The following is a 26340-nucleotide window of genomic DNA, read 5'->3' as shown; positions in this document are numbered from 1 at the left end:
ACTACTCACTTCCTTTTCTCTGTCCTCATGTCCATAATTTAATCTTTGGGTGGAATTGTTCCTTCTGGGGCTGTTAGTTGTTTTCTGGGGGACACCTTTTTAGAAGGTAAGGAGTGCTGAGATGGTGAAATGTTTTCTCCACTGGTCATCCCAACAAAGAACAGGCAATACAGGAAGGTGAATTACCCTGTGAAGGGGTTTTTACTCTCTTTCGTGCCCTTGAATACACTATGGGTCTCATTCACTACACTTATATAAAACCCTCTTATCACATCCTTGTCTCTTTCTTCATAAATGGATGTTAGACACAAGATTAATTAAACATGAGACATTAGCAAATGAAAATAGTATCTGCTAGACTTTGAAGGTTGCTTAAATTAACCTACAAAGAATATTTTATAATTATTTGTCTGGTATCTCAAATTGCAGAACCATCAAAATAAACCATTTTATTGAAAATAATGCTTTCTCTATCAGTACTATTTTACTCTTAAAAGTTGAAGACACTGTTCATATATTATGCTTTCTGTAAGCTTTGTTTTAGTTATTCTTTTCAGCTCTTTGTCCATGTGGTAAATCTGAATTTCTGAGGAAAATTTCCACCTGCTTTCCAGTACTAAAGAGTAAGGGCATCAAAAAATTATAATTTTTTAACCTTTATGCTAGCTGCCAAAGAAATTTTCTTTGCAGCAATCTGCCTGAATCCTGAGGGAGCCAGATCACTAAAATACCTCAGCATGAAATGTAGCAACCTGTCCCCTGGGCCACTGGGGACACAGGTGCCTCCAGCTCCTTCAACCCTCAGACTCTGCTCTCTGCTCATGAGCAGGGTCTCCAGTGCTGCCACAGCCAGATGTCTGTCTGTCTGTCTGTCAGGAGCTGCACACAAGGGGGGTCACAGCAGCCCTGTCTATCTAGAGAGGCTCAGCGCAACCAGGGATCCTGAGGATGCCAGCAATCCAAGTCCCAGTCCCAGCACTGTCTGCCCAGCAAACAAAGTGTCTTGGGCTGTGCAGCTCAGTCAATGTGGAACGGCCCCAGTGCTCCTCAGGGACAACTCTGAGTTGCTCAGTTAGCCACAGGAAGATCTGACTTGGATGGAAATGCTGTCATCAGGAGCATTTGCAGTACACCATAAAGAGAAGATGCACCTGAATGGAAGACTCAGCCTAACTTTGCTTTGGAAATGGAATGAGGAAAGGACATGAAGTGGAAGATGGATAAATATAATTTATAAAGCAAACAGACAAAAATATAAACATAATTTTCATTGGAAATTTCTCTATTTAGGCATAGGCAACAAAATAGACTAGACCAAATAGAAAGATACTTAGATACTTTTCTTTTTCCTTTTTCTTTTGAAAATTCGTTGAACCTAAAATTAATACATTTTGAGAGTCACTGTTACTGTGTGAGTCAGTTATGTCTAACCTTCAAAACAGATTCCCAAGTTTTTCTGAATTGATTCTCACACTCACTGGCCTCATCTCTGCTTACTTTTCACTCCCTCAAAATGTCACTCATCCATCCAGTTTCCTTGCCCACATTCATTTTGGCATGCTTGCCTTTTCCATCTTCACTTCTTCCATCTCCTTCCCCCCCTGAATACAAGGGCCCACTGAGTATGTTTAATGGAGCAAAAGCACATGAGGTGTTACTGCTCTGAATAGCTCTGTTCTTCAGAGTGAGATTGTTAAGGGTACAAAAGAAATTAATTCAAGCCTTGGGATGACACAGGAGAGGATAAAATGCAAAGTCAGATCAAAGTCTGGTTTTCAACCAAATCAGCAAGAGCAGAATAAGATCTGAGCCTTTTTTTCTGGCACTGTCATCATGTTAGTCCTTGCTAAGTGATTCCTCAGGTGTTCTTATGCTAGTTGCTGCCTGATGGATTTACCCCCATCAAGAACCTGCTCCTTTGGCTTCACTTTTCGAAATACAGAATTTTACACTTACCATTACTAAACATTGGTTTCCCTAATCTTCTCAATGTGTAATGTTTCAAATTGTTTTGCGTTTTTTCCTAGTATTTTCAGCCCTCTATTCTGATCCCCAGATTTAAAAGTCAGTCATTTATGATACATTCTATGATATTAGTCTGCCCACCAGTATTAAAAACAAGATTGAATGTGATCAGAACTCACCACTAAAGGAGATTGCTTTAATTGCCCTCCCAGTTTTGCTATCAACCAGTATATGCAGTGTGACCATAAGCAAACTATTGCAAACAAGTTCCTCATACCCATGGGAACAAGTGGATATTCCTGAAAGTATTGCTGCTGCTGTCATTGCTTCTGAATGCCTTGTATTTCTGTGGTATGAATTTCTAAGTCTACTTCCAGTACTGTCAGTTCTGTAACCACATTTGTACATTACCATCTCCACATCAATTTGTTTCTCTTAATTCACATAATTTCAGGCCCCCAATGCTGTCATCTCTTGTATTTTCTGTCAGTGGCTTATTCAAGAGGTATCTTAAGGAGGATCACAAACTTCTTTACCAGAATTCATAATTTCTTTCATTTTCTTCAAAATGTTCCACGGTCAGTTGCTTTGTCATTTTTGCTACTACATTCCTAAGTATCAAGTTAAGGTGACTGTTCTATACTGGTTCTTCCTTCTCTAGTTTTTAAACACTGAAGTTTTGTATATTCTCCTCCAGGAATCTGGTACCTTTCTGCTTGCTTCGAGATGACTTGCAGTTGTTCAAACATGCCTTGCCGCAGGATTTTCTGCTGCTCTGCTTTTGAATCCTTTCATTTCTTTTCTAAATATTCTAAGTCTTACTTCTAGCATTTCAATTTCTTTACAAAACTCTGCATGTCCACTTATGTCCAAGCAGAATCAACCAGCTTTTGAAGAATGAAACAAAAATCTTTCAATATTTCATTCCTGCCAACTCTATCTTTTATGTTTACATTTTATCTGCCCAGGGGATGGATCTATATGTTGGCTGGGGTTTTCCTGGTTTTAATTCAATTGTATTTAGAGGACCTCATGTTGCCTTATGTTTCCAGAACAGGTCCCTGGAAAAATCTGAAATACTCTGTCTAGTGAGGCAAATCCCAATGTCAGTACAAGAGATCTGGGTAGAGCAATGTCTCACACCATCACTCTTGAGAACACCACTGTCTCAGTGGAGACATTTTCAAGAACGACACAAAGAAAGCAGGGAGGTTCCAAGGGAAGACCAAAAAGTTGAGACACTTCAAGGTCAACCTCAACACAGTTTCTAGTGCTTAAAGGGCGGCTACCAAGAGGATAAAGGCTCGCTATTCACCAGACACCACATGGAGAAGAAAGGAGGCAGTGAGGTCAAGTTTCAATAGGGGATGTTTAATCTTGATAAATGAAGTAAGTTCTTTACAGCAAGAACAACCAGTTGCTGGAAGAAAACCTCCAGCAATGTGGTAGAATGCTCATCACTGGAGGTTTTCAAGATATGATATCCAGATAGAATCTCTTCCAGGCTCCCTTTCCCATGAAAGGTTGTACCAGATGATTTTTCAAAGTCTCTTCCAACCTGGGCTGCTCTGTGATTCTCTAGAAAGAAGTGCCTCCAAGTGAATCTTGCCTGTTAACTTCAGCCCATAATCTGAAATCCATCTTGGTATTTTGCATTTAGAAAGATGAAGAGCCTTAAGGATGCTGATCTATTTCCCCCTTCTTTCAGCTTTCTCTAGCTTTGATTCAATATGTGCCAAATTCATGGATGATGTTGTTTGTCATAAAGCTTCTGTCATATCCCTATTTTGGCCAGTGATATTTTCTGTGAAGATGTTGACTGATTGGAAACATTTTTGAAGAAAAAATAATCTGCATACTAAATAATTAGAAATCATCTATAGAGATAGAATTTGTCTAGAAAGAAAAGAGGCATTTCCTTCCAGGTGACAGCTGGAAAAGGGCTGTTGAGTTTTTGTAAATATGATTAGTTGACATCTTCTTCAGGAAATGGATGTAGCCAAAGATCTCACACTAAAACAAAATGCTCATCACTCATCAGTGTCACTGTAAAGTCTGCAGTAATGCCTATTTCAGCAATTCTAAGGTGCTTAGATCCTTTGATCTAGGTTTCCAGTGTAAAGCATTCAGATGGTCTGAGTCTGCCTTGCAAAGTTCTTATTCTAACCTTATTTCATTTGTCTTCAGGCTTTGCAGTACAAGTCATACTTCAACTTTTTCCCAAGTTTCGTTCCTGCTATATGTCCTTCAAATGCTTTGTCCATTTTCTCATTCTGATCTTCAGTGAAAAGATTCTTCCAGTCACTTACACCACCTTCAAAGAAGCAGGAACAGACTTATAAAAATCAAGATATTTCATTTTTTTTTCTATACAGCTGTCATTTTTATTGCATTGTGCACTAAATTGTGTTGATCCATTTACCAGATTAAACATTTTTCTATACCAATGTAATTTTGTGCAATCGGTGGAGTTATATAGATATGTGAATCATCTTTTCCTACAATGTAAAAGAACAAACTCCTCTTTACGTGACTTTGTTCAAAAAGGCAGCCTAAAATCCTGTTTCACTCCATCTCTCTCCTCTAGACAGCTATGACTGGAAAAGGAGAAGATCATGAAGAATCAATTAATAATCATCAGCCAGCAGGCAGAGCTGACTTTCTGCTCCTTCAGCAGCTTCAGGTTTAAGTAGTCATTTCTTTAATGTAAAATGCAGAAATATATTCTGACAGGCATGATGCACTTCTCATGTCCATGTGCCCCCCACTACACTGCAAAGGTTACTCCCTTTTCTTCCCTCTCTTGTGTCCACCTGGATTCTTGCTAGCTTGACTTAGTTCTAGTGTGTAAGAGTGAACAGGAATTTGGCAGTGGCCCTCTCAGAAGATTCCCATACTCTCCTACAACGTGTGGTCCCTCCACTCAGGCTGAGTTTGGCCCAGTGCTGCCAGCTCCAAAGGCTGGGCACTTGGTGATCCAGGCACAGAGGGGGAGAGGAATTCAGACACATGACAGGTCCTCTTCCTGCCAGCCACCTGTGAGCAGCCAAGAGTGGCTCTGCTGTGAGACCCTTGCTGTGCATCTTCCTCACCAGCCCTCCTTGGATACTCTTCTCAAGCAAAGCAGTGATCACCTGCTTGACACTACCTTACAATTGTAACGTGAGTGCAGGAAAAAGAACCAGACAATGGCCCAAGTCCCAGAGAGTGGCACATTTCTATCTATGAGCCCCTTGGAGCTTCCTACCTTTGCGAAAGAGAACACTGCCAAGTGATCCATGGGTCTTGTCTGAGTTTTTCTTCATGGACTGGAAGCTGCTCCTGTCTACCACCAGCTGGAGCTGTTCCTCAGTCAGAGGAATTCCAAAGAACGTGGCTATGTTTTTCACACTCAGGGCAGGATTCTGGAAAGAGCAATGTAACATATGGCATGACTTTCAAACAAATGACTGCTTTCCAAGGTGTTTGCACTTCCCTATATTTCTCTGCTGGCTGCATACATATCATATTCACAGAGCTCTCTAGGACTAGGCTGGGTCATAATGTTTCTCTTCTCCTTAATTATTTTGGAGGAGACATGAGCTGCCTTCCTGTAGATAACAAAATATTATATATCATTTACAGTTGTGTAAAATAAACCATGCTGAAAACACAAGAGCTCCTTCCCAAAGATTGATTACTGTTGATTTAGATTTACAATTATTTGGGCTTATATTACAGAATTCACAGAATGACTGGGTTTGAAGACACCTTAGAGATCATTGAGTCCAACCCATGCTCTAACACCTCAACTAAACCATGGTATTGAGTGCCATATCCAGACTTACAGATAAATAAAAAACAAGAATCATTTGCACAAGCCAAATTTTAAGAGGGCCTTTATGTTTGAATTTCAGCACTTTTTCCCTTTAAAACAGATTCTTAAAAGAAGAATCTGTCTCACACACCTTGGATGCCCTGCATTCATATAAGGGTATATTAGTTAAAAAAAAAAATCCCTTCAAGTATAAAGTATTTGTAAATATTGAAACCCTTACCTCTTTTACCTCTTCATAAGTTATTGTCATAACATTTTCTTTGTCAGCATATTTGTTCCATTCAGAGAGGTATTCAAAATAGCATCCCCAGGCCACTAAATAAAGCAAAAGGATCCAAAGATTAAGAATAAATTTAGATTATGCAAGTTTTGCTCATTAAGTTGTGTCAGCCAAGGGCTTTATTAATCAGGTTTATGACAAAGTTCACACCCTTCTGTGGGAATTATCAGTTGTGCTCCAGTCTTAGGTATATGATACCATTTGGAATTCAGAAAATAAAACTTGTTAACATTTCAAGACAGCTTTGAGTGCACCAGAAAAGCTATCATCTTGCAGACCATCTTGTAAGATTCCCTTAATCCAGTCTAAAACCCTGTTGAACCACTCTTCTGCTGGACATGTGCTACCTAAAACTCATAACTTTAAACTAGTGCTATTACTTTTTAAAAATTCATTAGAATTTGTCCCCTTTTTAATGCACTAGACTTAGTCCAAATAATTCCTTTCATGCAATTTGTCTTGGAGGTGATTATAGAGTTCCATGGACAGAACATGATGGACATAGGAGGGCAGGGGATAGAGGGGACCCAAGACAGAGATAAGGAAGAACTACCTCTTCTAGGAAAAATACCAGTTTGTACAAATTTTAAAAGCCTGTGGAAGTGAAGTGTTTTGACAAATATTTATCCTCAAGCAGTAAGGCAAGCATGGAAAATTTCAGAATTCTAACTCTCAGTGTTTAATCTCTGGTTTGTACTGTAAACTAAAAATTCCTAGAGAAGCTGATTTACCAAAGAACAAAGGTTTTAACACAACAAGAAATCATTGGACAATTGAAACAGATAAAAAATTATACTGTACTTTTCTTTGTCATGAAATCTGTGAAGAAATCACCCCAGGTCTCATAGGAGGGAAGAGTAGGCAGGCCATTGCAAAAGTGGTAGAAAGATGTAGCAACATCTTTTGGATTACGAATCAGTAACAATATCTAGAAAATAATTGTATTACTATAGAGAAAGACAGGGTAGACTACAGCACAAAAAAAGAAATAACAATAATATACTTTATAACTGCAGTTGGGGATTTCTAATGCCTTGTGTGCTCCTGCAAGAAGTAGCAGTTTCATTCCCAGATCCGGAAATGCAGCAATTAATTTTGCTTTGGTACCATAAGAAGATGGTTGCCTATAATTATTATCTTTAACTGATTAACCAAATTATTTTTCCAGAATTTAAGTATGTTTTGCTCAATACAAGCATAGTTCATCATTTAAGTGGAAAACTCACAAAAATATAAATTCTCATGGAAATTTGACACATTGAACAATGCCATAAAATTGCTCCCACAGGAAATCACATCAAAATCCATTTTGTCTCTGGAGGATTTGTTTAAATACTGCAACTCTCTTGTGGAAACTGTCGCAAAGGGGCAAATAAGGGCAAACTGTGGTTAAGTGAGGTGAATGGCAGTTCTTAAATATGTAGAGCCTTAAACACGTAGAAATGGCCAGGCTAAACACTTGTGTAAAAAAGTGTGATTCTGAATATTGGCAAGAAAGCACTACATTGGCTCTTTAAAAAATAAATCCGTTGAATTGTTTGCTTTAATACATTACAATCAGCACTCACCTTGGCATTGTTTTGGAAGATAGATTTGGGAAGATTTTCAGCACGGAGATGAGTAACTATAAATCTTGGAGAAGGTAATTTGGTCATTCGCTTGAAGAATTGGAAAGAAGAAAGTGGAAAGGTCAGTTAGTACAAGTATTCTTTTCATTAAACTGTGCTGAAATGTGGCATTGATGAACTTATCTACAGTTATTGGCTGATTGAAGTGGGGTTATTTTGTTATTTAGTCAGTGTTGTCCTGGGATACTAGTGGGCTGCTCTGAGTAGCTCTAATCTTCAAAAGCCTATGAGCAATTGGAGAAAGGACTATCCATTGTTTGTTCTCTTCAGTGATAATTCTCCTCAGGTCTGGTAGACAAGGGATCAAACCTAGAGGTGGGGTACAGATTAGCTGTCTCTGAAAGCTGAAGCATCTCAAGGACTGAGAGAGGGGAGGAGGAGGAGGAAGAGCTAGTAGAAGAGACAAATGCTAATATTACATGATTTGACACTTCATGAAGCTCTTCTTAAATACAAAAGATGCTATGTTGAATTTCTGAAGTTTATATGTATCTCATGGGTATGTCCTCCTCTCAGTCCCAATGAAGTGTCTGTTTATTTGTATGTGTTCAGTATTTGACAGTCCAGGGTAAATTAATCCTGACCAGATGCCACATAAAGAGGAGTGGTAAAGTTCATATGAAACAATAGAATAGATCATACTTCATATACTCAGTATTTGAAGCGCATAATGTTGATCATTTCCATACATATTCTGTTCCCACCTCATATTTCTCAGCATCTCCAACTTCGAGGTAGGGGAATTCTTCTGGTTCTTCAGCATTCACGCTGCTTTCACTACCTGGTGTTTTCTTTTGAGATATGGCTATCAGATCAGTTAAGATTTGACTTAGCCAGTTTGTGCCTGAAAGAAGAAAAGTACAATAAAACATTTGGAATGGACAGAAATGGATTTACCAGGGAAGTCAATAGGTGCTAGTACTACCAGGTGAGTTACCTGGTCTCCTTTCATGCCATACAATCACAGTTGACTGTCTGGTCAACCACCACCCAGGATCCTACCTTTGCTCCTCATAAGGAGATATTTCTCCAACTTGAACACTTCAGTACGCTGTAAACTAACTTGTATACTGTAAACTGACTAATCAGGGAGAAGAACCACAGAGATTCAACAAGGAAAACCCACCTTAATGTAATAAATTTATTGTGAGACATATAAGGGAGACTGGGGTGATGAACCTGTACTCAAAAACATAATGTATTAAGAGTTTTCTGGTTTACTGGATTATCTTTGGAAGAAAGATGGGTCACTGCACTTCAAGACAGGAGCAGAACTAGATCAAAAAATTTTGCACTCATTTTCTTTAACAATAGGAAAAACCCTCTGAAGTGACATTTTCCAGACACATTTAGTATCTTTTTCTTCAAAAGATAACAAAAAGCCTGCAGAGATCTCCCATTCCTAATTAACCATTTCCTGACTTCTGGACACTGGGTGCCTACATCTTTCTCACTGTAGTCTTAGCTAGTGCAATCCAGTGCATAACATTTCTTCAAAAAGAAAGTTCAATAAAAAAGCAAAAACTTCACAATCCTCTCAGCTGTGACTATCCACTGTAAAGCAGTGTGAACCAATTGCTGTAAGAGAGAAACACCAAGATTAAAGTGTGTCTGAGGCACAGCTAATCCAAATTTTTGAATTTCATGTGGACCAGTGCTTTGAGGCAGATTGAGGAAATAGGTAGGGTAAACTTGCAACCCTAGGAAAGATGTCCTCTTGATTTTCCTTAAAGAATACTTAAAAAACAATGTAATCACTTCAAGGACTACAAAAGTATTTTTGATAGCTATTTCCTTACATCTATGTGAAATAAACTAAAGAATATTGAATATACCATTTGAAGGTACCAAGGGCTTCATTGTAAAAATATAAAACTCTTAACTGAGTAGATCATGGAATATCAGGTGATCTAGTTACCTTTGGTGTAAAAAACTGTATTTTGATTCTCTCCAATTTGTGCATTTACCTTCATGACTATAAAAGTAAAAATAACAAAAACCATCTGATGCTATAGGAAAGAAAACCAGAATGTTTTTCACAGTCTAATGGAAAATTTCCTATGTCAAATATTCGTAAACAATTTCTGGAGCTTTTGGAGAATGAAATCAGTTTTAAAATATTGGTGAACATTCTAAATACAATTATTTAGCATAAGTTATGTATCATATCATATATATTTCATATATTTAGTACAAACCTTGTTACTTGCTATTACAGAACCTTGTTTATGAAAATAATTTAAATATATTCACCAGATTTAGGGTATCCTGCCAAAATTACATCATCCTTTCTGGCTTCAAAGGACTCCAAGGCTTTGAAAATTTCAGGACTGCAAACAGTAGCAGGATAGAGAATTCCCTTGTAAGAAAAGAGCAGTTCATCAGGACGCATTGATTTGGCAGCTGCCATTGCCTTATCGACCAAACCAATAAATATTTTCCTGGACTTCTCCATTCTTCTTCTTTCTCTCACTCAGACACAGGCTCTGTCACAGTGTGAAATGCTGTGTAGAAGGAGAAACCCACAGATTGTCATTTAAATGGTGCTTGGTTTGTTATTTTTTTTTCCTTAACCCTATGAGCAATAAACTTACATGTTTCTGAACCTGTAAAGATATATACAGCTACAGTCAAAGACCTTTGAAATCAATAGAAGTTGAACATAAACTAAGAAGATAAGCAGACAAATGCAATTACATTCTAGGATAAAGGGCTTAGATAATTTCTAAACATCATGCCTAAAATTCTGTGATTACAACACAGAGTTTAGAAACAGAATAGAACAAAATAGAATGACAGGAATTGCAGATTGGAATTGAAATATCATGATGAAAATCCTTAAGGCAGCTCATCTCTTTCCAGTACTTGCTGCTAGTATTTTCTTTTTTTCTTTACTATATCACTCATCATTCTCACCAAAGTTAGATAAAATGTGTTGGGACTGGGAGAGGTGTTCAGTGCACTAGAGACTGAGCTGAGGACACTCCTGTGAGTGTGGCCGGCTGCTCCCGGCCGCTGGAGCCCAGGAGGGCACAGGGGCACAGGCACTCTTGGGCCACTCGTCAGACTGCACTACAGAGGCCTGTTTTCCTGGTGCTTACACAAAAATTACTCATTTCTACATTTCTTTAATGAGCTCAGTCATTGTTTAACAACTGATCAGTGCTTAGGGAGGTGGTGAAAATATAACCTGAGCTACAGTGAGTAGTGTTTATCCTGCACTTCACATGATGAGCTGCTGACTGCAGTGACCCCAGTAAAGGAACTGGCTTTAGGCTCAGGTTCAATATTTAAGTCTCTGGCAAAAGGATTGATGTGTCACAAAAAATGAGAAAATATTTCTCCCTCAAAATGTATGCCAAGAATTTACATGCCATCCTTTCTTATCTCCATCTCTTGACTGCTGCCTGTTGGGCCCTGGAAGGAAGGGGACCAGCAACTACATACCTGCATGCATTTGCCATTTGCTCTCCCCCAGGGATTCAAGAGAGATCCAGGGCTCTCCCTGGTCCCTGAGCCGTAATGCAGTGCTCATGGGATGATCTAGCCCTGCATTTTTACATCTACTTTTCCCAGTCCATACAAAATCTTTCGCTTTTCCCTTCATCTCCCTGCTTTCTGTAAAATATTGTCAGCACAGAAAGGCTAACTATTGTACAGGCATAATCTGAAACCAGTGGATATCACATGGCCTGGTCCATCTGATCAATGACGAGTGCCAAAGGGCACAAAGTTGGCACCACCTGCACCATTTATTTGACTGACATCAGCTAAAAGTTGCTGTCCTATGAAATAGCACTTGTGCTGATTCTTCATGTGCAGCTAGCCACCCTAGCAAAGCAAAAAGCAGCTTACTTAATTTTTCTTCTTTATCTTCCCTTGGCATTGAACCTCATGTCCTGGACTAAAGATAAGAAAATGTGTTTAGTAAGCATTTTTACCTGTTGGCATAAGAATTAGTTGGGACAGTCATCCCTAATTGTGGAAAAAGAGGGAAAATGACCTGTAAATTATGAGTGTCATGTCATGCAATAGCATCGTGTTAGAGTAGGGTTTCCAAAATACTTTTCTCTGGAAAAGTATTCCAGAGAAACCTTCCGAGGATTTCCAGTGTATTTTTGCAAGAAAGGGCAGTCAGGCCAATTATTCCTGGGAAGAATATTTCATTCTCATGAACCAGAAAAAAAATAAAAAGCCAAACCCTGTATTTGTGGAGGAAAAAATAATTAGGAGACATAAGTAATGAGAAGGGATTTTGAGGGCAGTCATATTTCTTGACTACAAAAAGAAGCAGGATCAAGGTTTCATAAAGTGAGCCTTTGATACAGACATCTGCCATGGCACCTGAGCTGAGGAATGGGCTGAGAAGTGCCTAGCCCCACCCATGTGATACATGACCCTGTGATCCTGCTAAACAGTGAATCCAGAGACTGACAAGAAAGCATCACTTGATTCAAAATTTCCAAAAAACAGCTTTAAAACATATAGTGATTAAAAAAAGATTAAAAACAGGTTAAAGGATTTGATTCTCCCCAGATTAATGGTATTTGTTGTTCAAGCCACCACCGTTGCTCTGAAGGTTTCTGACTTCCCACACTGACCAGACCTGGTTATGGAGCTTTGCAGAAGGAGGCTGGAGACATTTCTGTGACAGCTACAGGACAGTGCCAGCTGGCTCTTACACGGTGCACAGTTCTGCCCATGCAGATCCATTCCCTGTTAAATGAAACAGCTTCAAAGAATGAGAGCTTCAAATCATGTGCTCCCAAATGCTAAATAAGAGGAGGTATGTTTTTATAATTATTTCTATGATCTGCATTTGCCTCAGTAAAACTCTGAGGAAGGCTGCCATAAATTAGTCCTTTAAAATAACCAAATCAATTTTTAAATAGTTCCTGTAAGATTGATGCAGTCAAGAAAATGCCTTAAAACTGCTCTGTTCATTCATTTACAACAACAAAAGACAGAAAGAAAGAGAGAAAGTGAGAAGGAAAGAAGGAAAGAGAGAGAAAGAGACAGAGAGAAGGAAACAGGGGAAGGGAAGGGAAGGGAAGGGAAGGGAAGGGAAGGGAAGGGAAGGGAAGGGAAGGGAAGGGAAGGGAAGGGAAGGGAAGGGAAGGGAAGGGAAGGGAAGGGAAGGGAAGGGAAGGGAAGGGAAGGGAAGGGAAGGGAAGGGAAGGGAAGGGAAGGGAAGGGAAGGGAAGGGAAGGGAAGGGAAGGGAAGGGAAGGGAAGCCTGCAAGGGTAGTGAGATGCAGATGCCCTGGGTTTCTGTGAATGAAAAGCAGGGCTTAAATCAGAATTTGCTCTACAATGGAAATATATGAGTAAGTTTCCCCTTTTAAAAATTTCATGTGGATCTGATCAGAGGAGAATCAAAGCCTTCAAACCGAGCCCAGGGGGTGAGGATGGCTTAGGTTATGTGGCCAAAGCTGTCTGCACACCCACAAAGGAACACAGCAGAGCAGTGAAGGGGGAATCAAAACATTACCCTGCCCACAGACTCCCGTGGCATCAGCTCATCCAAGGCCTGTCTCCACAAGCTCAGAGGAGCTCAGGCAGAGTGGAATGCAAGTTAAGGACTCTTAATAAAGGGACTGGAGCCTGTCCAGGACCCTTCTATGGCTGTTCCAGGAGAGCTTCAGACCCAGTGTCCTGGTGGGAAGATGGTCCATCAGAATGATCAGTGCAGGAGAACTTCTGAAGACTGGCAGGGGCTGCTGTCTGGGAGTATAGGCACATAAAGAAATGCAGAGGAACAATCTCTCATGATTGCACGTGACCTATTATGTCAGGATTGCATGACAGGTATGAAGCAACTGCCAGGAAACAAATTATGTACCAGCCTGCATGATACTACTAATGTTGCCTTTACAATTTAGATAGTACTGAAACGGAGATGAAAAATAACTAATCCTCAGTACCAGATCAGGGTGGATTTTCTTGTCTTCTCTAAAAGACACTTTGGGCCAGAGAAGTAATGTCCTGTAAACTTTTCTAGGATCCTCATTCATATTTTATATTCCTCTAGAGTAGTAGAGTCTTTTTCATGCTGGTCACTTTTCCTGACTAGGTCAAAGCTTGTCATAATATCAGATTACTCCACTATAGATTATCTACACAAGCATACCATGCTCTTTCTTCTACCCAGAATTTCCCTGCTTGTCTCATATATCTCAGGATCCCCAAATTCTAGATGCTGAAATGTCTCAAGCTTCTTTTCAGCATTTATTTTCTCTTTCATTTCCTCTTCTGCATATTTGGCATCTGCCAACTCCTTTACCATTTGTTCAAGCCAATTGGTTCCTGAAAAGATAAAGACACCAGTAGGACATCCATTACACTTCACTTTTTCATGTACACCTGGCAGATGTAAATACTGTCAAATTGGTTTCAAGTGAACCACTTTGGTTCAATGTTGTAATTTAACCTTTCAACAAATGCGTGTGTGCTGGTTTTCACAGCAATGGAATTAATTTTCCCCATAGTGGCTGGTATGGAGCTATGTGTTGAATTTGTGCTGAAAACAATGTTGGTAACACAGAGATGTTTTAGTCATTGCTGGCAGTAATTGCACAGTGTCAGGGCCTCCTCTGATTCTCACACTGAGCTGCCAGAGAGTAGCTTGAAGGTGCACAAGAAATTAAAAGGGGACACAGATGGGACAGCTGACACCAACTGATCCAAGGATTATTCTATTCCATATGGAGTCATGCTCAGCAATAAAATGTGAGGGAAGAGGAAGGAAAGAGAGATGCTGAGAGCTCAGGCACTTGTCTTACCATGTCACTGTCATGGGTGATGGAGCCCGGGACACAGCTGAACATTTGACTGGTGGAAGGATAGAATGAATTCCTTACTTTGCTTTGCTTGCACACATAGCTCTTGCTTCAGGTATTTAATTGTCTTTATTTCAGCCATGACTCCTCTCACTCTGTTTCCCTCCCCCATCCCATTGCAGGTGAAAGAATGAGTGGCCCTGTGGGGCCACTGAGTTGAGCTGGGAGTTTCCAGCTGAGGGTAAATCACAGCCCTGGTGAATAATCAACCAGGGTGTGCCCAAGGTCAAAGGGGCAGAGCTGTTGAGCAGATACTGTGGAGTGCTACCTTGCTTGCTTCAGGGTCACATCTCATCCCTTGGCAGAAGCAGAGGCAGACCTCTATTGGACTTTTCAACTCCTTTCAACTTCCCTACTTATTGGTTACCACACACTACTCCAGAAATGGATACACATCCCAGGATAAAGGTTCCTTGCAGGCAATGGCTCTGTCCTGCATCCAGGCACTGTAAGGCAATGTCCAGACCTGAGGACAGGTATCACCCAAACCAGATTTCTCAGGATGAAATACTCACATCTGAGAATTTTATGCCATTCAGTCTGACAGAAGGTCTACTTGCATGTGAAGTTTTAGTGCAATATGGGAATCAAACTCTACATGTACTACTCACTTCCTTTTCTCTGTCCTCATGTCCATAATTTAATCTTTGGGTGGAATTGTTCCTTCTGGGGCTGTTAGTTGTTTTCTGGGGGACACCTTTTTAGAAGGTAAGGAGTGCTGAGATGGTGAAATGTTTTCTCCACTGGTCATCCCAACAAAGAACAGGCAATACAGGAAGGTGAATTACCCTGTGAAGGGGTTTTTACTCTCTTTCGTGCCCTTGAATACACTATGGGTCTCATTCACTACACTTATATAAAACCCTCTTATCACATCCTTGTCTCTTTCTTCATAAATGGATGTTAGACACAAGATTAATTAAACATGAGACATTAGCAAATGAAAATAGTATCTGCTAGACTTTGAAGGTTGCTTAAATTAACCTACAAAGAATATTTTATAATTATTTGTCTGGTATCTCAAATTGCAGAACCATCAAAATAAACCATTTTATTGAAAATAATGCTTTCTCTATCAGTACTATTTTACTCTTAAAAGTTGAAGACACTGTTCATATATTATGCTTTCTGTAAGCTTTGTTTTAGTTATTCTTTTCAGCTCTTTGTCCATGTGGTAAATCTGAATTTCTGAGGAAAATTTCCACCTGCTTTCCAGTACTAAAGAGTAAGGGCATCAAAAAATTATAATTTTTTAACCTTTATGCTAGCTGCCAAAGAAATTTTCTTTGCAGCAATCTGCCTGAATCCTGAGGGAGCCAGATCACTAAAATACCTCAGCATGAAATGTAGCAACCTGTCCCCTGGGCCACTGGGGACACAGGTGCCTCCAGCTCCTTCAACCCTCAGACTCTGCTCTCTGCTCATGAGCAGGGTCTCCAGTGCTGCCACAGCCAGATGTCTGTCTGTCTGTCTGTCAGGAGCTGCACACAAGGGGGGTCACAGCAGCCCTGTCTCTCTAGAGAGGCTCAGCGCAACCAGGGATCCTGAGGATGCCAGCAATCCAAGTCCCAGTCCCAGCACTGTCTGCCCAGCAAACAAAGTGTCTTGGGCTGTGCAGCTCAGTCAATGTGGAACGGCCCCAGTGCTCCTCAGGGACAACTCTGAGTTGCTCAGTTAGCCACAGGAAGATCTGACTTGGATGGAAATGCTGTCATCAGGAGCATTGGCAGTACACCATAAAGAGAAGATGCACCTGAATGGAAGACTCAGCCTAACTTTACTCTAGGAAATGGAATGAGGAAAGGACATGAAGTGGAAGATGGATAAATATAATTTATAAAGCAAACAGACAAAAATATAAACATAATTTTCATTGGAAATTTCTCTATTTAGGCATAGGCAACAAAATAGACTAGACCAAATAGAAAGATACTTAGATACTTTTCTTTTTCCTTTTTCTTTTGAAAATTCGTTGAACCTAAAATTAATACATTTTGAGAGTCACTGTTACTGTGTGAGTCAGTTATGTCTAACCTTCAAAACAGATTCCCAAGTTTTTCTGAATTGATTCTCACACTCACTGGCCTCATCTCTGCTTACTTTTCACTCCCTCAAAATGTCACTCATCCATCCAGTTTCCTTGCCCACATTCATTTTGGCATGCTTGCCTTTTCCATCTTCACTTCTTCCATCTCCTTCCCCCCCTGAATACAAGGGCCCACTGAGTATGTTTAATGGAGCAAAAGCACATGAGGTGTTACTGCTCTGAATAGCTCTGTTCTTCAGAGTGAGATTGTTAAGGGTACAAAAGAAATTAATTCAAGCCTTGGGATGACACAGGAGAGGATAAAATGCAAAGTCAGATCAAAGTCTGGTTTTCAACCAAATCAGCAAGAGCAGAATAAGATCTGAGCCTTTTTTTCTGGCACTGTCATCATGTTAGTCCTTGCTAAGTGATTCCTCAGGTGTTCTTATGCTAGTTGCTGCCTGATGGATTTACCCCCATCAAGAACCTGCTCCTTTGGCTTCACTTTTCGAAATACAGAATTTTACACTTACCATTACTAAACATTGGTTTCCCTAATCTTCTCAATGTGTAATGTTTCAAATTGTTTTGCGTTTTTTCCTAGTATTTTCAGCCCTCTATTCTGATCCCCAGATTTAAAAGTCAGTCATTTATGATACATTCTATGATATTAGTCTGCCCACCAGTATTAAAAACAAGATTGAATGTGATCAGAACTCACCACTAAAGGAGATTGCTTTAATTGCCCTCCCAGTTTTGCTATCAACCAGTATATGCAGTGTGACCATAAGCAAACTATTGCAAACAAGTTCCTCATACCCATGGGAACAAGTGGATATTCCTGAAAGTATTGCTGCTGCTGTCATTGCTTCTGAATGCCTTGTATTTCTGTGGTATGAATTTCTAAGTCTACTTCCAGTACTGTCAGTTCTGTAACCACATTTGTACATTACCATCTCCACATCAATTTGTTTCTCTTAATTCACATAATTTCAGGCCCCCAATGCTGTCATCTCTTGTATTTTCTGTCAGTGGCTTATTCAAGAGGTATCTTAAGGAGGATCACAAACTTCTTTACCAGAATTCATAATTTCTTTCATTTTCTTCAAAATGTTCCACGGTCAGTTGCTTTGTCATTTTTGCTACTACATTCCTAAGTATCAAGTTAAGGTGACTGTTCTATACTGGTTCTTCCTTCTCTAGTTTTTAAACACTGAAGTTTTGTATATTCTCCTCCAGGAATCTGGTACCTTTCTGCTTGCTTCGAGATGACTTGCAGTTGTTCAAACATGCCTTGCCGCAGGATTTTCTGCTGCTCTGCTTTTGAATCCTTTCATTTCTTTTCTAAATATTCTAAGTCTTACTTCTAGCATTTCAATTTCTTTACAAAACTCTGCATGTCCACTTATGTCCAAGCAGAATCAACCAGCTTTTGAAGAATGAAACAAAAATCTTTCAATATTTCATTCCTGCCAACTCTATCTTTTATGTTTACATTTTATCTGCCCAGGGGATGGATCTATATGTTGGCTGGGGTTTTCCTGGTTTTAATTCAATTGTATTTAGAGGACCTCATGTTGCCTTATGTTTCCAGAACAGGTCCCTGGAAAAATCTGAAATACTCTGTCTAGTGAGGCAAATCCCAATGTCAGTACAAGAGATCTGGGTAGAGCAATGTCTCACACCATCACTCTTGAGAACACCACTGTCTCAGTGGAGACATTTTCAAGAACGACACAAAGAAAGCAGGGAGGTTCCAAGGGAAGACCAAAAAGTTGAGACACTTCAAGGTCAACCTCAACACAGTTTCTAGTGCTTAAAGGGCGGCTACCAAGAGGATAAAGGCTCGCTATTCACCAGACACCACATGGAGAAGAAAGGAGGCAGTGAGGTCAAGTTTCAATAGGGGATGTTTAATCTTGATAAATGAAGTAAGTTCTTTACAGCAAGAACAACCAGTTGCTGGAAGAAAACCTCCAGCAATGTGGTAGAATGCTCATCACTGGAGGTTTTCAAGATATGATATCCAGATAGAATCTCTTCCAGGCTCCCTTTCCCATGAAAGGTTGTACCAGATGATTTTTCAAAGTCTCTTCCAACCTGGGCTGCTCTGTGATTCTCTAGAAAGAAGTGCCTCCAAGTGAATCTTGCCTGTTAACTTCAGCCCATAATCTGAAATCCATCTTGGTATTTTGCATTTAGAAAGATGAAGAGCCTTAAGGATGCTGATCTATTTCCCCCTTCTTTCAGCTTTCTCTAGCTTTGATTCAATATGTGCCAAATTCATGGATGATGTTGTTTGTCATAAAGCTTCTGTCATATCCCTATTTTGGCCAGTGATATTTTCTGTGAAGATGTTGACTGATTGGAAACATTTTTGAAGAAAAAATAATCTGCATACTAAATAATTAGAAATCATCTATAGAGATAGAATTTGTCTAGAAAGAAAAGAGGCATTTCCTTCCAGGTGACAGCTGGAAAAGGGCTGTTGAGTTTTTGTAAATATGATTAGTTGACATCTTCTTCAGGAAATGGATGTAGCCAAAGATCTCACACTAAAACAAAATGCTCATCACTCATCAGTGTCACTGTAAAGTCTGCAGTAATGCCTATTTCAGCAATTCTAAGGTGCTTAGATCCTTTGATCTAGGTTTCCAGTGTAAAGCATTCAGATGGTCTGAGTCTGCCTTGCAAAGTTCTTATTCTAACCTTATTTCATTTGTCTTCAGGCTTTGCAGTACAAGTCATACTTCAACTTTTTCCCAAGTTTCGTTCCTGCTATATGTCCTTCAAATGCTTTGTCCATTTTCTCATTCTGATCTTCAGTGAAAAGATTCTTCCAGTCACTTACACCACCTTCAAAGAAGCAGGAACAGACTTATAAAAATCAAGATATTTCATTTTTTTTTCTATACAGCTGTCATTTTTATTGCATTGTGCACTAAATTGTGTTGATCCATTTACCAGATTAAACATTTTTCTATACCAATGTAATTTTGTGCAATCGGTGGAGTTATATAGATATGTGAATCATCTTTTCCTACAATGTAAAAGAACAAACTCCTCTTTACGTGACTTTGTTCAAAAAGGCAGCCTAAAATCCTGTTTCACTCCATCTCTCTCCTCTAGACAGCTATGACTGGAAAAGGAGAAGATCATGAAGAATCAATTAATAATCATCAGCCAGCAGGCAGAGCTGACTTTCTGCTCCTTCAGCAGCTTCAGGTTTAAGTAGTCATTTCTTTAATGTAAAATGCAGAAATATATTCTGACAGGCATGATGCACTTCTCATGTCCATGTGCCCCCCACTACACTGCAAAGGTTACTCCCTTTTCTTCCCTCTCTTGTGTCCACCTGGATTCTTGCTAGCTTGACTTAGTTCTAGTGTGTAAGAGTGAACAGGAATTTGGCAGTGGCCCTCTCAGAAGATTCCCATACTCTCCTACAACGTGTGGTCCCTCCACTCAGGCTGAGTTTGGCCCAGTGCTGCCAGCTCCAAAGGCTGGGCACTTGGTGATCCAGGCACAGAGGGGGAGAGGAATTCAGACACATGACAGGTCCTCTTCCTGCCAGCCACCTGTGAGCAGCCAAGAGTGGCTCTGCTGTGAGACCCTTGCTGTGCATCTTCCTCACCAGCCCTCCTTGGATACTCTTCTCAAGCAAAGCAGTGATCACCTGCTTGACACTACCTTACAATTGTAACGTGAGTGCAGGAAAAGGAACCAGACAATGGCCCAAGTCCCAGAGAGTGGCACATTTCTATCTATGAGCCCCTTGGAGCTTCCTACCTTTGCGAAAGAGAACATTGCCAAATGACCCATGGGTCTTGTCTGATTTTTTCTTCATGGACTGGAAGCTGCTCCTGTCTACCACCAGCTGGAGCTGTTCCTCAGTCAGAGGAATTCCAAAGAACGTGGCTATGTTTTTCACACTCAGGGCAGGATTCTGGAAAGAGCAATGTAACATATGGCATGACTTTCAAACAAATGACTGCTTTCCAAGGTGTTTGCACTTCCCTATATTTCTCTGCTGGCTGCATACATATCATATTCACAGAGCTCTCTAGGACTAGGCTGGGTCATAATGTTTCTCTTCTCCTTAATTATTTTGGAGGAGACATGAGCTGCCTTCCTGTAGATAACAAAATATTATATATCATTTACAGTTGTGTAAAATAAACCATGCTGAAAACACAAGAGCTCCTTCCCAAAGATTGATTACTGTTGATTTAGATTTACAATTATTTGGGTTTATATTACAGAATTCACAGAATGACTGGGTTTGAAGACACCTTAGAGATCATTGAGTCCAACCCATGCTCTAACACCTCAACTAAACCATGGTATTGAGTGCCATATCCAGACTTACAGATAAATAAAAAACAAGAATCATTTGCACAAGCCAAATTTTAAGAGGGCCTTTATGTTTGAATTTCAGCACTTTTTCCCTTTAAAACAGATTCTTAAAAGAAGAATCTGTCTCACACACCTTGGATGCCCTGCATTCATATAAGGGTATATTAGTTAAAAAAAAAAAAATCCCTTCAAGTATAAAGTATTTGTAAATATTGAAACCCTTACCTCTTTTACCTCTTCATAAGTTATTGTCATAACATTTTCTTTGTCAGCATATTTGTTCCATTCAGAGAGGTATTCAAAATAGCATCCCCAGGCCACTAAATAAAGCAAAAGGATCCAAAGATTAAGAATAAATTTAGATTATGCAAGTTTTGCTCATTAAGTTGTGTCAGCCAAGGGCTTTATTAATCAGGTTTATGACAAAGTTCACACCCTTCTGTGGGAATTATCAGTTGTGCTCCAGTCTTAGGTATATGATACCATTTGGAATTCAGAAAATAAAACTTGTTAACATTTCAAGACAGCTTTGAGTGCACCAGAAAAGCTATCATCTTGCAGACCATCTTGTAAGATTCCCTTAATCCAGTCTAAAACCCTGTTGAACCACTCTTCTGCTGGACATGTGCTACCTAAAACTCATAACTTTAAACTAGTGCTATTACTTTTTAAAAATTCATTAGAATTTGTCCCCTTTTTAATGCACTAGACTTAGTCCAAATAATTCCTTTCATGCAATTTGTCTTGGAGGTGATTATAGAGTTCCATGGACAGAACATGATGGACATAGGAGGGCAGGGGATAGAGGGGACCCAAGACAGAGATAAGGAAGAACTACCTCTTCTAGGAAAAATACCAGTTTGTACAAATTTTAAAAGCCTGTGGAAGTGAAGTGTTTTGACAAATATTTATCCTCAAGCAGTAAGGCAAGCATGGAAAATTTCAGAATTCTAACTCTCAGTGTTTAATCTCTGGTTTGTACTGTAAACTAAAAATTCCTAGAGAAGCTGATTTACCAAAGAACAAAGGTTTTAACACAACAAGAAATCATTGGACAATTGAAACAGATAAAAAATTATACTGTACTTTTCTTTGTCATGAAATCTGTGAAGAAATCATCCCAGGTCTCATAGGAGGGAAGAGCAGTCAGGCCATTGCAAAAGTGGTAGAAAGATGTAGCAACATCTTTTGGATTACGAATCAGTAACAATATCTAGAAAATAATTGTATTACTATTTATAGAGAAAGACAGGGTAGACTACAGCACAAAAAAAGAAATAACAATAATATACTTTATAACTGCAGTTGGGGATTTCTAATGCCTTGTGTGCTCCTGCAAGAAGTAGCAATTTCATTCCCAGATCCGGAAATGCAGCAATTAATTTTGCTTTGGTACCATAAGAAGATGGTTGCCTATAATTATTATCTTTAACTGATTAACCAAATTATTTTTGCAGAATCTAAGTATGTTTTGCTCAATACAAGCATAGTTCATCATTTAAGTGGAAAACTCACAAAAATATAAATTCTCATGGAAATTTGACACATTGAACAATGCCATAAAATTGCTCCCACAGGAAATCACATCAAAATCCATTTTGTCTCTGGAGGATTTGTTTAAATACTGCAACTCTCTTGTGGAAACTGTCGCAAAGGGGCAAATAAGGGCAAACTGTGGTTAAGTGAGGTGAATGGCAGTTCTTAAATATGTAGAGCCTTAAACACGTAGAAATGGCCAGGCTAAACACTTGTGTAAAAAAGTGTGATTCTGAATATTGGCAAGAAAGCACTACATTGGCTCTTTAAAAAATAAATCCGTTGAATTGTTTGCTTTAATACATTACAATCAGCACTCACCTTGGCATTGTTTTGGAAGATAGATTTGGGAAGATTTTCAGCACGGAGATGAGTAACTATAAATCTTGGAGAAGGTAATTTGGTCATTCGCTTGAAGAATTGGAAAGAAGAAAGTGGAAAGGTCAGTTAGTACAAGTATTCTTTTCATTAAACTGTGCTGAAATGTGGCATTGATGAACTTATCTACAGTTATTGGCTGATTGAAGTGGGGTTATTTTGTTATTTAGTCAGTGTTGTCCTGGGATACTAGTGGGCTGCTCTGAGTAGCTCTAATCTTCAAAAGCCTATGAGCAATTGGAGAAAGGACTATCCATTGTTTGTTCTCTTCAGTGATAATTCTCCTCAGGTCTGGTAGACAAGGGATCAAACCTAGAGGTGGGGTACAGATTAGCTGTCTCTGAAAGCTGAAGCATCTCAAGGACTGAGAGAGGGGAGGAGGAGGAGGAAGAGCTAGTAGAAGAGACAAATGCTAATATTACATGATTTGACACTTCATGAAGCTCTTCTTAAATACAAAAGATGCTATGTTGAATTTCTGAAGTTTATATGTATCTCATGGGTATGTCCTCCTCTCAGTCCCAATGAAGTGTCTGTTTATTTGTATGTGTTCAGTATTTGACAGTCCAGGGTAAATTAATCCTGACCAGATGCCACATAAAGAGGAGTGGTAAAGTTCATATGAAACAATAGAATAGATCATACTTCATATACTCAGTATTTGAAGCGCATAATGTTGATCATTTCCATACATATTCTGTTCCCACCTCATATTTCTCAGCATCTCCAACTTCGAGGTAGGGGAATTCTTCTGGTTCTTCAGCATTCACGCTGCTTTCACTACCTGGTGTTTTCTTTTGAGATATGGCTATCAGATCAGTTAAGATTTGACTTAGCCAGTTTGTGCCTGAAAGAAGAAAAGTACAATAAAACATTTGGAATGGACAGAAATGGATTTACCAGGGAAGTCAATAGGTGCTAGTACTACCAGGTGAGTTACCTGGTCTCCTTTCATGCCATACAATCACAGTTGACTGTCTGGTCAACCACCACCCAGGATCCTACCTTTGCTCCTCATAAGGAGATATTTCTCCAACTTGAACACTTCAGTACACTGTAAACTAACTTGTATACTGTAAACTGACTAATCAGGGAGAAGAACCACAGAGATTCAACAAGGAAAACCCACCTTAATGTAATAAATTTATTGTGAGACATATAAGGGAGACTGGGGTGATGAACCTGTACTCAAAAACATAATGTATTAAGAGTTTTCTGGTTTACTGGATTATCTTTGGAAGAAAGATGGGTCACTGCACTTCAAGACAGGAGCAGAACTAGATCAAAAAATTTTGCACTCATTTTCTTTAACAATAGGAAAAACCCTCTGAAGTGACATTTTCCAGACACATTTAGTATCTTTTTCTTCAAAAGATAACAAAAAGCCTGCAGAGATCTCCCATTCCTAATTAACCATTTCCTGACTTCTGGACACTGGGTGCCTACATCTTTCTCACTGTAGTCTTAGCTAGTGCAATCCAGTGCATAACATTTCTTCAAAAAGAAAGTTCAATAAAAAAGCAAAAACTTCACAATCCTCTCAGCTGTGACTATCCACTGTAAAGCAGTGTGAACCAATTGCTGTAAGAGAGAAACACCAAGATTAAAGTGTGTCTGAGGCACAGCTAATCCAAATTTTTGAATTTCATGTGGACCAGTGCTTTGAGGCAGATTGAGGAAATAGGTAGGGTAAACTTGCAACCCTAGGAAAGATGTCCTCTTGATTTTCCTTAAAGAATACTTAAAAAACAATGTAATCACTTCAAGGACTACAAAAGTATTTTTGATAGCTATTTCCTTACATCTATGTGAAATAAACTAAAGAATATTGAATATACCATTTGAAGGTACCAAGGGCTTCATTGTAAAAATATAAAACTCTTAACTGAGTAGATCATGGAATATCAGGCGATCTAGTTACCTTTGGTGTAAAAAACTGTATTTTGATTCTCTCCAATTTGTGCATTTACCTTCATGACTATAAAAGTAAAAATAACAAAAACCATCTGATGCTATAGGAAAGAAAACCAGAATGTTTTTCACAGTCTAATGGAAAATTTCCTATGTCAAATATTCGTAAACAATTTCTGGAGCTTTTGGAGAATGAAATCAGTTTTAAAATATTGGTGAACATTCTAAATACAATTATTTAGCATAAGTTATGTATCATATCATATATATTTCATATATTTAGTACAAACCTTGTTACTTGCTATTACAGAACCTTGTTTATAAAAAGAATTTAAATATATTCACCAGATTTAGGGTATCCTGCCAAAATTACATCATCCTTTCTGGCTTCAAAGGACTCCAAGGCTTTGAAAATTTCAGGACTGCAAAGAGTAGTAGGGTAGAGAATTCCCTTGTAAGAAAAGAGCAGTTCATCACGATGCATGGAGCTGGCAGCTGCCACTGCCTTATCTAGCAAACCAATAAATATTTTCCTGGACTTCTCCATTCTTCTTCTTTCTCTCACTCAGACACAGGCTCTGTCACAGTGTGAAATGCTGTGTAGAAGGAGAAACCCACAGATTGTCCTTTAATAGGTGCTTGGTTTGTTATTTTTTTTTCTTAACCCTATGAGCAATAAACTTACCTGTTTCTGAACCTGTAAAGATATATACAGCTACAGTCAAAGACCTTTGAAATCAATAGAAGTTGAACATAAACTAAGAAGATAAGCAGACAAATGCAATTACATTCTAGGATAAAGGGCTTAGATAATTTCTAAACATCATGCCTAAAATTCTGTGATTACAACACAGAGTTTAGAAACAGAATAGAACAAAATAGAATGACAGGAATTGCAGATTGGAATTGAAATATCATGATGAAAATCCTCAAGGCAGCTCATCTCTTTCCAGTACTTGCTGCTAGTATTTTCTTTTTTTCTTTACTATACCACTCATCATTCTCATCTAGGAAATCAAAAACTGTTTTCCTGGACTTTTCCATTCTTCTTCTCTCTCTGTCACTGAATGAACTGCTGTGTAGAAGGAGAAACCCACAGATTGTCATTTAAATGGTGCTTGGTTAGTTCTTTTTTTTTTTTTCTTGACCCTATGAACAAGAACTTACCTCTTTCTGAAGCTGTAAAATATGCAGTAGCAGTCAAAGACCTTATGCAATATGAACCTTTGAAATCAATAGAAGTTGAACATAAACTAACAAGATAAGCAGACAAATGCAATTGCATTCTAGGAAAATGACTTAGAAAATTTTCAGGCATCATGCTAATAATTCTGTGATTACAACTCAGAGTTTATAAACAGAATATAAGAAAATAGAATGACATGCAGTTAGATAGAATAGAATGCAGATTGGAATTGAAATGTCATGATCAAAATCCTCAAAGCAGTTCATCTTTTTCCAACACTCAATGCTGGGATTTTCTTTTTTTTCTGTATTATATCACTCATCATTCTCACCAAAGTTAGATAAAATGTGTTGGGACTGGGAGAGGTGTTCAGTGCACTAGAGACTGAGCTGAGGACACTCCTGTGAGTGTGGCCGGCT

At 39.0% G+C, this 26340-nt stretch overlaps 2 protein-coding genes across 4 annotated transcripts; both read right to left on the bottom strand.

Annotated features, from left to right (window-relative positions):
- Nucleotides 1-1240: 1240 nt before the first annotated feature.
- On the bottom strand, nucleotides 1241-17473 carry LOC131555657 (sulfotransferase 6B1-like). 2 transcript variants are annotated; one of them, XM_058801824.1, is made up of 9 exons: nucleotides 17374-17473; nucleotides 12297-12406; nucleotides 9944-10194; nucleotides 8395-8534; nucleotides 7631-7720; nucleotides 6864-6990; nucleotides 6003-6097; nucleotides 5213-5369; nucleotides 1241-4279 (listed from the first exon to the last, which is right to left on the bottom strand). In XM_058801824.1, exons 3-9 carry the CDS (start codon nucleotides 10143-10145, stop codon nucleotides 4149-4151), a joined length of 942 nt encoding a protein of 313 aa, XP_058657807.1. In that variant the 5' UTR covers nucleotides 10146-10194; nucleotides 12297-12406; nucleotides 17374-17473; the 3' UTR covers nucleotides 1241-4148. The 2 variants fall into 2 exon arrangements, with proteins under 2 accessions (XP_058657807.1, XP_058657808.1); XM_058801825.1 differs by lacking the exons at nucleotides 12297-12406; nucleotides 17374-17473 and adding an exon at nucleotides 10285-10493.
- A 993-nt stretch (nucleotides 17474-18466) lies between these two features.
- LOC131555656 (sulfotransferase 6B1-like) lies at nucleotides 18467-25923 on the bottom strand. Of its 2 annotated transcripts, none has more exons than XM_058801823.1 (8): nucleotides 25903-25923; nucleotides 25081-25331; nucleotides 23532-23671; nucleotides 22768-22857; nucleotides 21997-22123; nucleotides 21136-21230; nucleotides 20344-20500; nucleotides 18467-19410 (listed from the first exon to the last, which is right to left on the bottom strand). In XM_058801823.1, the coding sequence occupies exons 2-8, from the start codon at nucleotides 25280-25282 to the stop codon at nucleotides 19280-19282; spliced, it is 942 nt and encodes a 313-aa protein (XP_058657806.1). In that variant the 5' UTR covers nucleotides 25283-25331; nucleotides 25903-25923; the 3' UTR covers nucleotides 18467-19279. The 2 variants fall into 2 exon arrangements, with proteins under 2 accessions (XP_058657806.1, XP_058657805.1); XM_058801822.1 differs by lacking the exon at nucleotides 25903-25923 and adding an exon at nucleotides 25421-25755.
- Nucleotides 25924-26340: the final 417 nt, after the last annotated feature.

This window comes from Ammospiza caudacuta, chromosome 3 (genome assembly GCF_027887145.1).
Source record: "Ammospiza caudacuta isolate bAmmCau1 chromosome 3, bAmmCau1.pri, whole genome shotgun sequence".
Taxonomy (NCBI): domain Eukaryota; kingdom Metazoa; phylum Chordata; class Aves; order Passeriformes; family Passerellidae; genus Ammospiza; species Ammospiza caudacuta.
The sequence above is the reverse complement of the archived record's forward strand: the minus strand, read 5'-3'. Positions and strand labels throughout refer to the sequence as shown.